General features: G+C 37.0%; 1 protein-coding gene across 1 annotated transcript in view; it reads left to right on the forward strand.

Annotated features, from left to right (window-relative positions):
• The window catches only part of LOC149847592 (uncharacterized), an 84,159-nt gene extending 74,549 nt beyond the window's left edge, over positions 1–9,610 (forward strand). Inside the window, exons 17-21 of the mRNA XM_089997113.1 lie at positions 8,398–8,462; positions 8,579–8,743; positions 8,827–8,899; positions 8,984–9,052; positions 9,337–9,610. Coding sequence (XP_089853239.1) covers positions 8,398–8,462; positions 8,579–8,743; positions 8,827–8,899; positions 8,984–9,027 — 347 coding nt within the window. The 3' untranslated portion in view covers positions 9,028–9,052; positions 9,337–9,610. The remainder of the gene's footprint in view (positions 1–8,397; positions 8,463–8,578; positions 8,744–8,826; positions 8,900–8,983; positions 9,053–9,336) is intronic.
• Positions 9,611–17,235: the final 7,625 nt, after the last annotated feature.

A 17,235-nucleotide genomic window follows, 5' to 3' on the forward strand; every position in this document is an offset into this window, starting at 1 on the left:
CACTTTCTCCTGGTATAACCTTACAATCGATGCAACAACCCCTATCTCTCTTTCTAAGTAGGAAAAAATCTATCTGACTCGTATTAACCCCACTTTTAAATGTTACTAGGTGAGACTCCCTCTTCCTAAACCAGGTGTTTGCTAAGATCATATCATAGGACAAACAAAAATCTAAAATCCTTTCTCCACTTTCATTTCTTTCTCCTATACCATAGCCTCCATGGATATTCTCAAATCCATCCCTACTAATGCCTACATGTCCATTAAGGTCACCGCCGATGAAAAGCTTTTCTCCATAAGATGTCTCTTGTACTACTCCATCTAAATCTTCCCAAAATTGATGCTTAATGGAATCATCTAAACCTACTTGAGGTGCATAAACACTAATAATATTAATAATATCCGTACCTAATACTAATTTAATAAGTAAAATTCTATCACCCTTCCTACGGACCTCAACTACATTATCTATAAACTGACGACTCATAACAATCCCTACTCCATTCCTATTCCTATTTATTCCTGTATACCAAATCTTATATCCCAGAATTATTGATCTTAATGTTGAAAATGAAGAAGTTCATAGAGATACTAGTATTCAATATTCCAGGCGACAAGAGTCTAATACTCCATGTGCACTTGAGAAATATTCTAACATTCCAACTAGACAATCATCCCGGATCTCGAGGCCTCCAGAAAAGTTTGTATCATACGAGTCTTTCTCACCCACATATAGGGCAGTTATTGCATTAATTCACTCATATGAAGAACCATCCACATATTTTCAAGCAAAAAATGATATCAAATGGATAGAAGCCATGAAAGTTGAATTAGATGCACTTGAAAAGGCTTCTACATGGAATATTCAAGATCTTCCTCCAGGGAAGAAAACTATAGGATGTCGATGGGTTTATAAAATTAAAACCAAGAGTGATGGTACTCTTGAAAGATATAAAGCCCGTTTAGTAGCCAAAGGTTATGCCCAAGAATATGGAATTGATTATGAAGAAACCTTTGCTCCGGTGGCTCGTATGACTACTGTCCGAACCTTAATTGCCTTAGCTTCTATCAAAAAATGGTCTATTTTTCAAATGGATGTCAAAAATGCTTTTTTAAATGGAAAGCTAGTTGAAGAAGTATATATGGACCCCCCTCCTGGTCTAAGTATTCCTAAGGGTAAAGTCCTTCGCTTAGAAAAAGCTCTTTATGGACTTAAACAAGCACCAAAAGCTTGGTATGATAGGTTTAGTCGTGTTATGATTGATATTGGTTTTCAATTCTGTTTAACTGACACTGCTTTGTTTATTAAGAATTCTGATGCAGGGATCATTGTGCTTCTTCTCTATGTGGATGATATGATCATCACCGGAAGCGATAAACAGGGAGTTGAAACAATCAAAACACTTCTTAAATCTCATTTTGAAATGACTGATTTGGGCTTGTTGAGATATTTTTTAGGCATTGAAGTTGCTTATTCTCCTAGAGGATATTTATTATCTCAGACTAAATTTGCTTTTGATATTGTTTTCAGGTCTGGTATTACTGATGATAAGAAAGTTGACACTCCAGAAGTTGTTAATGTTAAAATGAAGATTGATGATGGAGAACTTCTTGCAGACCCTACTCCTTACAGACAGCTTGTCGGGGCACTTTCCTATCTATCCATTACCAGACCAGATATAGCACATGCTGTTCATACAGCAAGTCAATTTCAACATGCTCCTACTTCTGTTCATATGGGAGCAGTCATGCGTATTATCAGATACATCAAGTCCTCTCTTTCACGAGGACTTTTCTTATCTTCCTCCTCTTCTCTTGATTTAATTGCATATACTGATGCTGATTGGGGAGGTGATCCCAATAACAGACACTCAACCACTGGCTTTTGTGTCTTTTTAGGGGAATCATTAATCTCGTGGAGGTGTAAAAAGCAGCAGAAGGTATCTCTCTCATCCACCGAAGCTGAATACAGAGCCATGGCAACCACGACCATGGAAGTAGTTTGGCTCCGACGACTGCTTGCTGACATGGGAGTTGAAGCAACAAAGGCTTCACAAATGTGTTGTGACAACAAAAGTGCGATCTACATTGCCAGTAACAGAACATTCCACGAACGCACCAAACACATCGAAATGGATTGTCACTACGTCAGAGAGGAATATCTACACGGGATAATTGATCTGCCATATGTCACTTCAGAATATCAGTTAGCAGACCTCTTTACAAAGCCTCTCGCTGCTCCCCGATTTCACTTTCTCTTAGACAAACTTTCGCTCATTGTACCGTAAGTTTGAGGGGGAGTGTTAAAATGTAAAACTGTACATATATGTATATATAATAATATTATATTATTATATATATATAAATACATTTTTAATTTCTTTCTTTTATGTATTTTTTTTCCTTTATTTTTATTTTTTGTCTTTATGTCATCTGGTTCAGTTTGAACTAGAATGACTGTTGCTAGTCAAGTCCTGTCCAGACTTGACTAGCAATAGAGCTGTTGGACTGACACAGTCCAACAGCTCTTAATAGAGCTGTTGGACTGACACATTCCAACAGCTCTAAATAGAGCTGTTGGACTGTGCCCAACAGGTCTATTGAGTCCTCTTTCAGCTGTGTATATAAAGGGGTGCAGCCCCTCTTGTATTTCACTCCAATGCTTCTTAAGCAATTGGTTTTTCATATCAATAAAGAATACATTTTTATTTTTATTTTGTTTCCAGTTATACCCTTTTTAAGGGTTATGCTTTAGTGTCATTCTTGACACTTGCTCTTGTTAATCAAAGCTCGTGTTTCGAAGATCCCCATTTCATTTCATGATGTATGTTAAAGGGCTTAAGACCTCGGTTAATGTATTTGTTTTGGATTTTTACTAAGAAGGCTTACAGATTTCTGATGGGGACAAATACCCTGAAATCGTGAAACAGGGGTTTTCCCTGTTTCAGCCACCCTGAACGATTGGTTTGGGAATGAAGGTTTCTTTTTGTTTTGATTGACAGTCCTTATGATAATCGATCTGCATTGTTGGTTTTTGTCATTTTATGCATGATATTAGTGAGATCAGTGTATTTAAGTTAAAGTCTTGTGCTGTGAAATATAATTTTTGTAATCTATTTTCTGTGAGATGAAGAAGAATAGAGGAAATTACAGGTTTTTGGAAATATTTGTGCTAGCCCATTACATTGATACGTTAGGCTCTTTCCCTTATGGAAAGATTTATTTTCTTACTTATGGGATGCTGCTGAAGTTCAGGAGAAATGTTCATGTTAGGGTAAATTAAAGTTTTAGGGTGTTTAGTAGACTCTTGAATTGGGAAATTCTTGAATAGTTTGGGTTTCGGTTATTGTGATTGAATAACCAGATTGGGGTTCCTTCACCGTGAATATGCATAGGATGAGGGGATATATTTGATTCTGAAGTTTTTAATTTTTACATAACCTATTAATGGCAGATTGTAGCATATACCATGAGTTTTCCTTTGTTTTCTCTACCAAGTGTTCTATGCTTGGATAAACTAGAGTAACAATACTTTAAAGTCATGCAAACAGTTGATCTTGTGTATGGAGCTAAGTCTTGATATCATTACTTACCTGAAATGCGCTGTAATTGAATCTGCATACTTGAAATCTTGGCAACCAAGTTCATAAAGAATGTTTGGAAATTGTAGTTTCTGTTGATAATGGAGTAAGTTGGTCTCATAAATTTACTGCAAAAATCTTAATGTGTCGTTTCCATAATGTAGCATTGTATGCTGGACTGAGAGGTTGGATTTCCAGAAATTGAAGTTATAAGTTCGATTTGATATTGGTTATTTTGATATCAAAAGGGGACTGTGTGATATGCATATAGGCAATTTCTTGTTAATTAATTTTTGAAACTTGCTATCCTCAAAAAACAGAACACTGTTATGTATACTAAAACAGGGAATAGATGGGTTTGATGATGCAACACCATTCGATGTTTTAAATTATTAAAAGTCAGCATGTGTTCCAGCTGACTGCGTGTTTATGTATACATATATATATATATATATATATATATATATATACACACACACACGTCCTGATTTCTAGTGGCAGGGCTGATTTCCATATGTTTTCATAGTTAGCCGAATGATGTTAATCGGACTTCCTATTTTCATAAATGAATATACAAAGTTCTAAACCATTATAACATGAATGCACTGCTTCTAGGTTCATGAACTGTTAAAGTCCGACAGAATCTTGCATGCATTACCTAATGTAATGCTGTAGGCCATCTATTGGCATAAGATGGTGCTTGAGTGTAGTAGGGATCATTAAAACATAACCTGAAAATTTTCAGTTGTGTATAATAGTGCTCATGTTACACTGTTTAGGGAGGATGGATACATAAAACTGAAATTTTATATATGTAATGTATCTTGCTTGAATGTCTCTAGCTGAACATTATATTTTTGGCTAGAATCCATGTGTTAATTAAAAGCTTGTGTATTGGATTGTATGAAAACACTTGCCGTGGAGGTTTATGTTTTCACTTGACTGTTATGATTATGGTACGCATGAGTGGGAGCATGATTCAATTATTAGTAATGCTTCTTGAACATGTACGCTTGATTTATATGTGAAATGGTACATGTACACTCATACCCTGAAAGAAACCATGGATTGGTTAATACCCGTATGTGATGTAGGTAACACACACATATTGAAAATGCGTATGAATGAATTATGACATGCATATGTTTGGGTGTATGGTTGCATAAGTGCACATTTTTGTGGCACTATTGGCCTAGTGTTATAAATAAAACACTAATTTGGTTTTATTATGTGGTGCATTGATGGCCTGAATGGACATCATCGGCCTGGAGAGCCGTGAGTTTGGTTTGCTTTCACATATGTTTTTAAATGCATCACTTGAACCACATGAGATGGTTTGACACTTTACTACACTGTTCTAATGGTTTATACGGGCTGAAGTCCTGAATGGGTCCCTGCAAGGGAGGATGCAGGGTTTTCACTTTACTTTTGCATATGTGTGGCAAACTTAAAGAATGAACTTTAAATAAAAATAATGAATAAGAACAATGTAATATACATTCTGGGATATCTCATCTGGAGTATGAGAATCTTGGATATCCGGTCTTGGGGAGACTGTGAGGATACAAAAACTCCGTGTGCGTTGTTGCCCCTGAACCCGATATTGAGGTTCTTCTCCTGGCCACGGTTTTAGGGAGAGCCCACCACTTTACCCGGGAGTGGTGTGTTAGTCACAGCTGTGAGTTTATGGTACCAAGGAAGTGGCACTTGTGGGCGTGGGGTGTCCCTTGTGTCCCCGACATTAGATGTGGAGGTCTAATGTTCCGATGGATGGTGCTGTTTCCTGATATCGGTCGAGGGCTAAGTTGAAACCCAGTAATAAAATACAAATTGTTTGTTAAGCTACCCTGAGAACCTACTTGACCTCGGGGTTTGTACCCGTTTGGTGTATCCGCGGGCCACGGTAATTAAAAAGAGAAACTTAAGGATGTGTGCATCTAATAGGGCATGCATATGGAAAGATGAAACTTAAATGAAAGATAATAGAAGAAATCATGCATTGCACATAATCATGCATTTTTCTGTTATGCATTAGATCATGCATGTTCGAATCATTCTTGATATCATGACATCATTTGGTGGTAGCATATGATTTACTTTGTGAAATCATGCTGAAAGGTTTGATTATTTAGTTATTGATATATGACACTGCTTTAATGTTCTTAACTGGTGAGTATATGCAATTATTGGTAGTTATGAATATTTAAATGTTGCAAATTTTATAGCTGTACTCACTGCATGAAATCTTATCCATGTTCTTTCTCTCACCTGTTTTCTTTAGAAGTAGCTGTGCTCAGAATTTCGGTTCTAACACCCTACTTTGTTGGTTTTTCACAGGAAATGGTGAACAGTGAAGTTGGACATGCATCTGGGGATGGATGAGTTATACTTGGGCTTGTCAGCTTTAGTAGAGGACATAATGGCTCTTTCTTTTGTCTTTCAGTTCTTTTAAATTCTGCAATTGTTATTTTACTTCAGTTGAAGAAAACCTTGTCTTTGAAATTTTCTTACTCATTAATAAAAGAGTTTTAGTTGGTTGATATGGATGATAATTGCAACTTCGTTTGTGGTGGATGGGCTATCCAATGGAAAGTGGAACTGTGAGGACCCCAGATCTCTAGGAAGGTTTCCGCAACTCTTAGAAAAAAAAATATTCCGCATTTTTAAAGGGTATGAGTTGGGGTCGTTACAGGTTTAGTAAGCAATGAAGTAGTGATGGGAGTGTAGTGAAGCTTGGTGAGCAAGAAATACCGGTGGATGATTGTTTCAAATATTTGGGATCTATCATTCAAAAGTATGGAGAAATTGATGGAGATGTAAATCATAGGATAAAGGTTGGGTGAATGAAATGGAAAAGTGCAACTGGAGTGTTGTACGATCGTAGAATGCCAGTGCGGTTGAAGGAAAAGTTTTATAGGACGACTATTAGGCCCACTTTACTATACGGTACGGAATGTTGGGCTGCCAAGAGACATCATATTCAAAAAATGAGTGTAGCTGAGATGCGTATGCTTAGATGGATGTGTGGAAATACAATAAAAGATAAGATTCAGAACGAGGAGATACGTAAGAAGGTAGGCGTTGCACCCATTGAAAATAAGATGAGAGAGAATCGTTTACGGTGGTTTGGACATATTCGGCGAAGGCCTAATAATGCTCCAGTTAGAAGGATGGAGAAATGGGAAAATATATTAGTTAAAAGAGGTCGAGGTAGGCCTAAGAAGACTTGGATGGAGATGATAGGAAAGGATATGAATGCTTTGAACTTCACCAAGGACATGGCATTAGATAAAAATGATTGGAGGAGAAGGATTCATGTGGAAGACCCATAATGATTTTCTTTTTTGGTTCATATCGCCGACCCCAATTGTTTTGGGATGAAGGCGTAGTTGTTGTTGTATTTTTTAGACGTGTGATTTGTCCTTTTGATTGTGTCTAAGGCATGACTTGTTAAGAGCCTTATGTTGTACTCTGCATCATTCCCACCATTGGAAATAATATTCCTGCACTTTTTTTCAATATTTGAGTTGTGTATAGTGGACTATGTCAGCTGGATATGTACTGGTTTTATACATTCTCTGCACTAACTGGATCACTTCCATACATGGATTTGTTCAGTAAATTTACCGTATTTAAAAGTTAAAACTTAGTCCTTATGAGTAGAAGAAAGTTCTGCAATATTCAACTTGGTCTAAGTTGATCTGGGTGTCCAGAGCTATGCCACATAAGTATGTGTATGGAATATGCAGCAAAGAAATTCTGAAAACAAGGGAGCATGGATACACTTTGTGTGTGTGTGTGTGTGTGTGTGTGTGTGTGTCTGTGACCACGTGATCGGGTGTGTATGCATGTGATCCAGTAGGGGTGGCAATCGTGTCGGGTTGGCTGGTCAGCATACCTCAACCCGAACCCGACCCGTTTATTAAATGGGTCGGCTGTGGCAAACACGAACCCGGCCCGTTTAATAAACAGGTAACCCGACACGACCCGCCAACCCATTTAATAAATGGGTTGGGTCGGGTAAACGGGTTCTCAGGTTCACGGGTCAGGTTGGCGGGTTGGCAGACGGGTTGGCGGGTTGGCATACCCCTAACACGAACCCGACCCGTTTAATAAACGGGTTAGGCGGGTCGACCCGTTTATTAAACGGGTTCATTTTTTCCAAACCCGAACCCGCCTAAGAGGCGGGTTGGCGGGTCGTGTCAGGTTTTGCCACCCCTATGATCCAGATATGCTGAACACTTGACATCTCCAATTTTCTTTGATATTGCATCTGTTAAATACTTAAATCTAGGTGTCTTCATTTGATATGAGATATATTTCTAGATAAACTCTATATGCCTGTATACTTGTATGATTGAATCTTTGGAAAATGATTGAATGATATCAACAATATTTCTTCCCACCAAACTTTGATGCTTGTAAACTATTTGGAAGGTTGATTATTCGCCTTTTGCGTAGCATGATGGAAGTTGCCAAATAGGTTCTTGTTAAATTCCATTGTTGGTTTCTAAACATTCAATGAAGGTTGTTGCTTGAAGCATGGAGTGGATTTAGATCTATAATGTTGTAGCCCTTACAAAAGTTACATTTCAAGATCTTGCTCATCATAGAATTTTCTTGTTGAGGAACTTGAAATCCTTTCCTTTGCATTCGATTCAAATCAAATGATTCTTGGTCACTTATAGTCAATATGTGTGTCGGTGGTCACATAGATGCATGTGTTTTAGATCATTATGCATGTTGGAATGTGATTCATCTGAGCTCTGCAATTACACCATTTTACTGATTCAATTGCTTATTTTGTTTCATGAAGCAAAGCCCATTTCTGCAGTCTCAGAATTTGATGCTCAGTTGCAGATACTGGAATTGCTTGACAATGTGCGTGAGTTTCTTCTGATAGAAGGCTTGGTTAATTTGCGTCTTTTTCTGAATTGCTGCTGTAGGAGGGAGTTTTCACTTCACATTTTTCATTTGATGATTTCTTGAAATTTTAGGCAATTTTTACTGCTGGCTACAAGGCAGTTTTGCATATTCATGCTATTGTCGAGGAGTGTGAGATAGTGGAGCTGTTGCAGCAAATAGATCCAAAAACGAAGAAGCCAATGAAGAAGAAGGTTCTTTTTGTCAAAAATGGTGCAGTTGTGGTCTGTCGAATCCAGGTATATAGATGGGCTCTTTTACGTGTTGAGCAATTGTGTTATATTCATACAGTTATTGAAGAATTGTTGTCTATGTTGTGAAGGTGAACAATCCGATGTGCATTGAGACCTTTGCTGATTTTCCACAGCTTGGAAGGTTTACTCTTCGTACTGAAGGTATAATTAGTTGGGGTTTTGATCTGTATGTTTGTCTGTGACTTCCTGTCGACTGGGATTCTTGTTAACACTGCATGCTTACAGGAAAAACGGTTGCAGTAGGCAAAGTTACTGGACTTCGTACCTGATTTTCTTGGACAATTTTGGTAGATGGTAACCATCTTTGTTTTTCATTAGTTTCTTCCACTGACTTTTCTTTTGTGTGTGTGGAGAGAGAGAGAGAGAGAGAGAGAGAGAGAGAGAGAGAGAGAGAGAGAGAGAGAGAGAGAGAGAGAGAGAGAGACTATTCTGATATGCCCGACCTTATCATAGCTGGGAACTGATGGTACCACCATCCCAGTACCAGTTTATGCAGAACCAAGTGGGATGGGGCCGTCTTAAATGGGTTGGCTACTTGGGTCTCTGTCCTTAAAGCATATTATTCCCTCTTCTTTCAGGTTGAGTGAGCGATACATTTTAAACATCGTTTGGAAAGTGATCTTCTCTGTCAAAGTAATTTTAGCATTGTGGTGCGTGGCGTCAGTTGAGAGAGATCAGTTTACAAAGTGATCAGATGGAGATCCTCAGATTTATCTTGTTATCCTGTGGAGTGATTATTTGCCACCAATATACATGTTTCAAATCATATGTTTCAGCGACTCTGATCTAGATTTTAATTTTTTGTGCTGTAAAATGGATGTTAGTAAATGAGATTCTGTATTTGGTTTAAAAGGATTTGGGTAGCACAAGGTATCATAAGCTACGCTGGTATTGGATCATGATGTGTACATTTGAGTTTGTTTTCTTGGTTGGTTGGTGGAATATATGAAGCCCGTCATATTTACAGGAACGAATAAGAATTTCGTAAGCTTACGATTTGAGATCAAACAAGAAATGTAGTTCTATGAGGGCTTAAATTGGGATTTATGAGAGTCCAAACATAGGAGACTTTAGGGCCTGTTTGGAATCTAGGAACTGAGATAGGAGTCATTGCATTTGGCAAAAAGTTGGTCAAACTACCACCTGGTAGCTGGGATGTGAGTTAATGCATTTGGGATGGGAAGTTCCCATCCCAGCTACTAGTTTTCAAACAGGGCCTTAACCAACATTTGCATTCGAGTAATGACATGGTTGAAAAGCTGGGGGCTTGCATCTTTGCTATGACTTGGATCTGGATTTGATTTCAAGCGTAAACCTGGTTTGAAATAAAACTAATATATTTAAGTGGAAACCAAGTTTTTCAATTAATGTGGATCGCATTATCAACGGTGTGGTCCTCGTGTTCCTCCAGTCCAGTTGGGATCAAATGTTTCATTTTTGACCTATCAAGCATATTTGTCACTTTTTGTGAATAAACAAAAGTCCAACTCTTAGGTATTTATGCTTCATCAACATTGAAGTTTGAAAGAGCGAAAAAAAAAATTGAGTATGCTAAATGACTCCTTTGATCGACAACTGCAATTATCTATTTCGACCTTCATTTTCTCTTTAGAAATCCGGTTGATCCTCCTCTTATACCTTTTAATGGTGGTATATTCTTATTATGTTAGCTATATGGATAAAACAGCAATAAAGGACAATCAGATTGCCTTTGATGGTGATGATTTTACTTGCCACCGCTTATGGAGTGATGGTAGGGCTAGTAAATGAGCTCAAGCAATCGATCTTTTTTGTTTGGGCTGAGGAGGCTGGTATCATCTAGGCTTGTTTGTATAGGGAAGAAATTGTTATTATTTTATTTTTCTGCTGGCACATGGGGGAGGAAAGTGTTAGTATTTTATTTTTTTTGGCGTGGCTGGTAGAAGTTGTCAGTGCACGTCTCCTTGTGGTGGGACTTTGCAGGTTCAAAACCCAGTGGTATAATAACTGGTGGGCATCTGCCTAACCCCTAGCTTGCCTTTAAAAAAAGAGTGTTAGTATTTTATTTCTTTGATGATGAGGAACCTTAGTTTCCTTTCCTTTTCTTTTTTTAAATGAAAAAGAACCTATTCACAAGGACACGCCATTTTGGTGGTGTGTCCTTGACACTATCAGACACGTGAATACTGACACTGGCATGTGCAGACCATATTTTAGTATTATTTTATTATTTTTTAATGTTTTAAGGTTTTATTTCAATGAAAAATATATTTGTAACATTAAAATGTCACAAAATATTTTTTATTGATTAAAAAATTCCGTGTCGACTTTTCTAAAAAAAATCAAACTTTCGAGTCAAATGGTGTCACGTGTCCTCGTGTTCACGGGTCTTTGTGACATAGCAAAGAACCTTCTTCGGGACGTAGGCACTTAATGGGCCAACCTCAGGTAATCCCCCCCCCCCCCCCCCCCATGCCTTTGAGAAGGCGGCATGGAATAGTGTCCAAGTAGTCCTTTGAACGTGGTTTTTGCTTGGATACCTTTAACCTGAAACTCATGTCAGACATCACTTTTTCTGAAATTCCTTATATAGTCCTAGTAATTGTCAGATGAGGATACTTTAACTTACATAGCTAACTTCAGTTAAATGCTTTTAAAACACCAAAAATGCCCCCATACTTTATACTTAACTACTTTTCTTTTTTAGATCTAGTCGTACTTATGGTGTCTTGGCAGCTTAGAACTCTGTCTGAAGGCTTACCTCTCGCCCCTAGGGACTCACCACGCGTAGGATTGCGCAGGAGGTGACTTTCATGGGATTTGAACCTAGACCACCCTCCTAGCGGCTTAGGCCCCATCCAACTACACTAGTTAACTTAAGTTTTTTTCAATACTTTAATTAAATATATTTATTCTGGACCTGACCCCAAATACGGATATATCATACATGTTACCCAAAACTCAAAGTCTGGTTAAGATCTATTTTGGACCTGGGTTGGAACCCTGATCCATTTTGGTTATTCATAAGTTCCTAATATTTAAAGATGAGAAGGATACACGTTTGTAAAATGTAAGAAGGGCAATCATATTGACTAATAAGAGTATAATAGAAATTTTAGAATACTTTAAAATATTTTCCTTCGTTGTTGTTGTGTGATAGATAGTGAGGAGGTTTAACTTAGGGCAGGTTTGAAAGTGAGAAATTTATAGGAAAAATCGAAAAAACATACATTTTTTTGACCTTTTCAAATGAGAGAAAACGCTTCTTTGCGAAACCGTTACTAAAAAGTACAGTTTTTTATAGAAAAGATTTTTCCACTTTGGGTGGAGTAATCTTTTCTATCGAAACTTTCTGGGCTTAGGGCAAAGCCCCTTCTCTCACGTCTCTTTCGTTTCCTGCAACTAGGGAGAGACTGCGACACTCCATTTTTTGCCTCTACAACCCAACAATTTTTTATTTAAATGTTGTATGAATCCGAATCAATGCATCCTTTGTGATCAAGGTTTCTGATTCAACCTTGAAATCCAAGAAATAGAGTCTGAATAACAAGAAAAGGTTTTTGTTTAATGTCGATTTTTCAAGCTTTTAAGCCACACTGTAAGGTGTAGAGAGATTTTGAATCAACAATGAACCAAACCTGGTAAAACCATATTTTTTACATTGAAATTTGTGGGTCTTAATCAGAATTCGGATCGGGTCTGGGTCTGGTATAAAATTTCACAAGCTATACCCAGGTCCATGTATTAATCAGACCTTCGGGTCCGAACCCGGGTCTTAATTGGGTCTTCTTAGTTTTCACCATACCTGGACCCTATAGGGTTTGGTTCGGGTAAACCAGGCCCGTTGACACCTCTACTTATATCCCAAGGTCTCATCTAGAAGATCTTGATTCAACATTGTGCTTTTTTACTTCTTTTTCTCATTTGCTTTTCATGAATGTATATGAAGAACATGAGCAATTAGATAGGTTTACGTTCATAGCATGAGTATGAGCTATTAGGCCACTTGTAGTTTGATGCTCCAACATTGTTGTTGATATCTCATATTCTTTATTCTTTATGTTCACTTTCAACAACTTTTCAATCCCTTCCCTTGTATTTCAGTTCTTGTCATTTAATGACAAATATTTTTGTTATACTTTCATGTGTCTTTTTTTTTACGTGTTGGATCTGGATTAAACATAATACAACTCATCTTTTATGTTTCTCATCCTATATATGTTTGGGTCTACAACAACTTAAATTCAGTAAAATGAATTTACAACTATGTATTTATATTCAGCTTGGACTTTTGATCCTGGTTGGATTTAAGCTTTGATGATAACAAAGCGTACTCACATATTGGAAATGACAAGTTGGGTGGTGATTCTTTTTCTCTTTTCCTGTGGTATGCCCTGAATTTTGATTGACTACTACGTTAAGTACAGGACCTGGTCCAATAGTAAACCAGCTTGAATTATAGCATCATTGAATGGTATCAGTCAGTTCCATGGGGGCGACAGATCCCACCTACTTGGATACAACTTACGAGTTGCGACCACACAGGGCTCTGATAGATATGGTGCAGGGTTTCTAGAATCAGCATAGAAGAATCGACTGTTCAAGCGAGAGAGAGGGGTGAGGAAGCTTTATGGAAATTGAGAATCATTTCAAGGTGAACAGAAAAAAAAAGAAAAGAAGTAAATATTACAGGCTGTTGTTGACGCGTTGGGTGCAGTGGCCCGTACGATAGAAAGAGACAAAGCCTCGTAAAATATGGCTTGAAGAGCCCTCCTCGATCGCCCCCACAAGCCTTGAAAATGATCGCTAACTTCTTGTGAAGCATATGTTTCTAAAGTTGCCTGCCTCTGTCGCAGTGTTTCATAAATTTTTTTTAGAAGAATTAAGGCAATTTGTTGCAGTGTTTTCCATATAAATCGGTGTTGTTATCAAATTGTCAATGTGCATCCTTTTTGACACAGTCCATATACAATGGGAGGGGGTTGTGTGTTCTCCGATAATTCATATGCCAATGTTACCCATGATGATTTTATAATAAAATAACATATAAAAAAGATAGATATGCATTTAACGAAAATGTCCTCCCATAAATAGTTTTGCACATTCTCACGAGTCTAAGTTCCCGCCTTGATTTTTAGCTTGTGTTACAACATATTGCCGCCTTCTCGTTCCTGTCTTGTGTTACAAAATATTCTCGGGTTCATTCTTACCTCGTAGAGATAACTATAAATCGATCGACTGGTTCGATCATTGGTGAGCATCATAGGAGGATTTGTCGGCCATCTCTTTTTATAGTCTTCGCTTCTTCTTCGTTTTTGTTAGGCAGTATGGAAAAAAACAATGACGCACAAACATTCCAACACGTGCCATTAAGGCATCATGAGTACCTTTTCATGTCATTAGGCTATTATTGAAGAACGTATGTCATCGTGAGTGCCATGAAGGCATTATTTTGTTATTGCAGGTCGATGTTGGTTTTTCGACAGTTGAAAAATTGAAGATATTTGTAAGACGCTGGGACCTGTTGACAAGAATGCTTAGTTACAAATGCGAGGAAAGACCTCTACCCCATCTGGTATCATTCATTCACTCAATATATGCAATATAACGCAAATCGCGGTTGTAGTAACATACTACCGATTTGTGAAATATTGTTTTGTTTGTTAATATCGATTTGTAAGCTATTATGCTGAATTGTTGTATCGATTTGTAATATATTATGCGATATGTATATCGATTTGTAAGCTATTATGCTGAATTGCCGTATCGATTTGTAATATATTATGCAATATGTATATCGATTTGTAAGATATTATATATTTTCTAGTATCGATTTATAAGATATTTGTAGTATGATTTTAAAATATGTGCATACGTAATTTACATTATTGCGCTCTTATGCTGATGATTTGCGTATTTAAATCGCTGCTTATTGAGCAATTTCTATTGAAATCTCTTCATATCACCATAAATATAATTAAATCATTGTCACGTAAATCGCTATCGTCAACATATATATACGATAAATCATTTCTTTTATTGGCATGGTAAATAACAATTCGATATATAGTATAAGCAAATAACAAATTATTGTTGCTTTTATATTGTGATTCATTCAATCATTTTTTTGACTTGCTTAACTAATCGGTATTCGTTGTTATATGCATCTTGAATAAATTGTAGCAAATGTATATGCTGGCTAACACAAATTTATATCTTGCTTATGACAGTGGTGAGCTTATCATCTGGTTGCAGTGAAGATGATGCATCTCAATCATTGAAAAGTTATGGAGAAGTGAACATCTGTACTAATGATGCATCTGAAGAAGTGAACATCTGCACTAATGCTGCACATGATAAGAAGGGTGCAAGCATTAGATTCACTCTTGACTTGAATCTTCCAGCAAAAGAAATGCAATTCGATAATGAGGTAGACGATCATGACAATACACTTGATAAAGGTGCAGACACTAGGAATGTACATGATAGTACACTTGACTCTGTTTCCGTAGAAGGAATGCAATTTAATAATGAGGAAGTTGCATACAAATTTTATAATGATTATGCCTTAAAACTTGGCTTCAGTGTTAGAAGGTATTCTTGGTCAAAAAATGCACAGGGTGTCATGGTGAGAATGACATATGTTTGTTCTAAGGAAGGTTGAAAGAAGTCAAGTGAAAATCTGACAAGGAGCAAGCCAGATTCAAGATGTAGCTATCCAACAAGAATGGTGTTAAGAAGGCTTCCGAATGAGAAATATGTAGTTCATACTTTAATCAGTGATCATAACCATGAATTAGCAGCTTCATTTATGACTCCTATGTTAAGGTCACATCGTAAAGTAACTAAAACACATGCTATAATTATTGAAATAGCTAATAACATCGGCATTGCACCAAAGAAGACATACAATTTGTGTATGCACATTAATGGTGATCGCGAGAATGTGCCATTCATACTTATGGATCTAAGAAACCACTTGAGAAGGAAGATGACAAATAACATGAAGAATGAAGAAATATGTTTTTTGGTTGATTACTTATAGAAGAAATCAAGCAATAAGTATTTACACTGGCAATGAATGAGAAGCACCCTAAAGTTGTACTTACATATGGTGATCATGCAATTACAGCTGCAGTGTCTCATGTATGGCTAGATGCACATCATCGCCTATGTTTGTGGCATATCTTCTAAAATGAAGTAAATAACATATGACACATATTTAGTCAGAAGACAATGTTTGATAAAAAGTTTACAAGGTGTGTACTTGAGAGCGTAAACGAGGTCACATTTATGTCTAATTGAGAGAAAATGATTCAGATGTACGACCTTGAAGACTGTGTGTGGTTACAAAATTTATATGTAGACAAAGAAAAGTGGGCATTGACATATGAAAGACAATACTTTTGTGCAGGTATGATAAGCACACAAAGAGCTGAATCTATGCATGCCACACTGAAGAAAACCTTGTATTCATGTTTAACAATGTTTCGCTTCATGAAACAATATGAATTATTTGTAGACGATCTTAGAAAGAATGAGCTTGAACAAGATGTGAAATGCTTCAACACACACCCTGTAACTTTGGGCATTAAAATATTGATGCAACCTACAGATCTATATACACTAACTGTATTTGAATGGATTAAGAAAGATGTTATACAGGTCATGAATTGCAACATAGAAGGACGTATGCAAATCAAGAATATGCACAAATACCATATTGTATGGGAGGACAAAGAGCATTTGAAAAGGCAAGAAGCACATGTTACATACAATGTTGACAACAAAATAATTGAATATACGTGCAAAATATATGACTTCAAAGGTATTTTATGTCGTCATGAATTAATGACATTTAATCAAGAGAAGATACAAGAAATACCTGAGTCATATTTAATGCAAAGATGGATGAGGCAAGCAAAAATTGAACTGCTGGATACAGATAATGTCAGTCCATCTGGTGTTGATGAGAAGTGCCACATAGCCTCCCGTTACCAACAACTATGTAGGTCACTTATGCATGTTGCAGATTTGGTATCGAAAAGTGAAAAAAAGCCTATGTATGCATGAGAAAAGTGTCAAAGGACTTACTTGAAAATGAGCAGTTAATTCACCATCAGTCTGTTGCAGCTCATGAAGACCAGTCTAAGAAAATAAGAGTGAACAATGAAGGTGAAAATTATGCTTCCCCTGACCCACATGAAAAGTTGTATCGAAGCATAAACATCATCTTCAACAAGTCAAGAGTCAACGTTATAGATTATGATAGAAAAATTCATCTAGCGAAGGGTATCAAAAGGAAACCTGCCTTTGATTGCAATAATCGGAGGACAAATGGTGCATTAGAATTGGTTGTCAAGAAAATATCTAAAAACAACCAACCCTTAAGCAAAAACAACCAAGCCCTTCGCATGAAAAGGTATGTAATACATTATATTGCTTTCTATGTAAATTGCATTACATGTATCTTATCAATATCTAACTTGTGTAATTTC

The sequence above is a fragment of the Nuphar pumila genome, chromosome 2 (genome assembly GCF_984573655.1).
Source record: "Nuphar pumila chromosome 2, dmNupPumi1.hap1.1, whole genome shotgun sequence".
Classification (NCBI taxonomy): domain Eukaryota; kingdom Viridiplantae; phylum Streptophyta; class Magnoliopsida; order Nymphaeales; family Nymphaeaceae; genus Nuphar; species Nuphar pumila.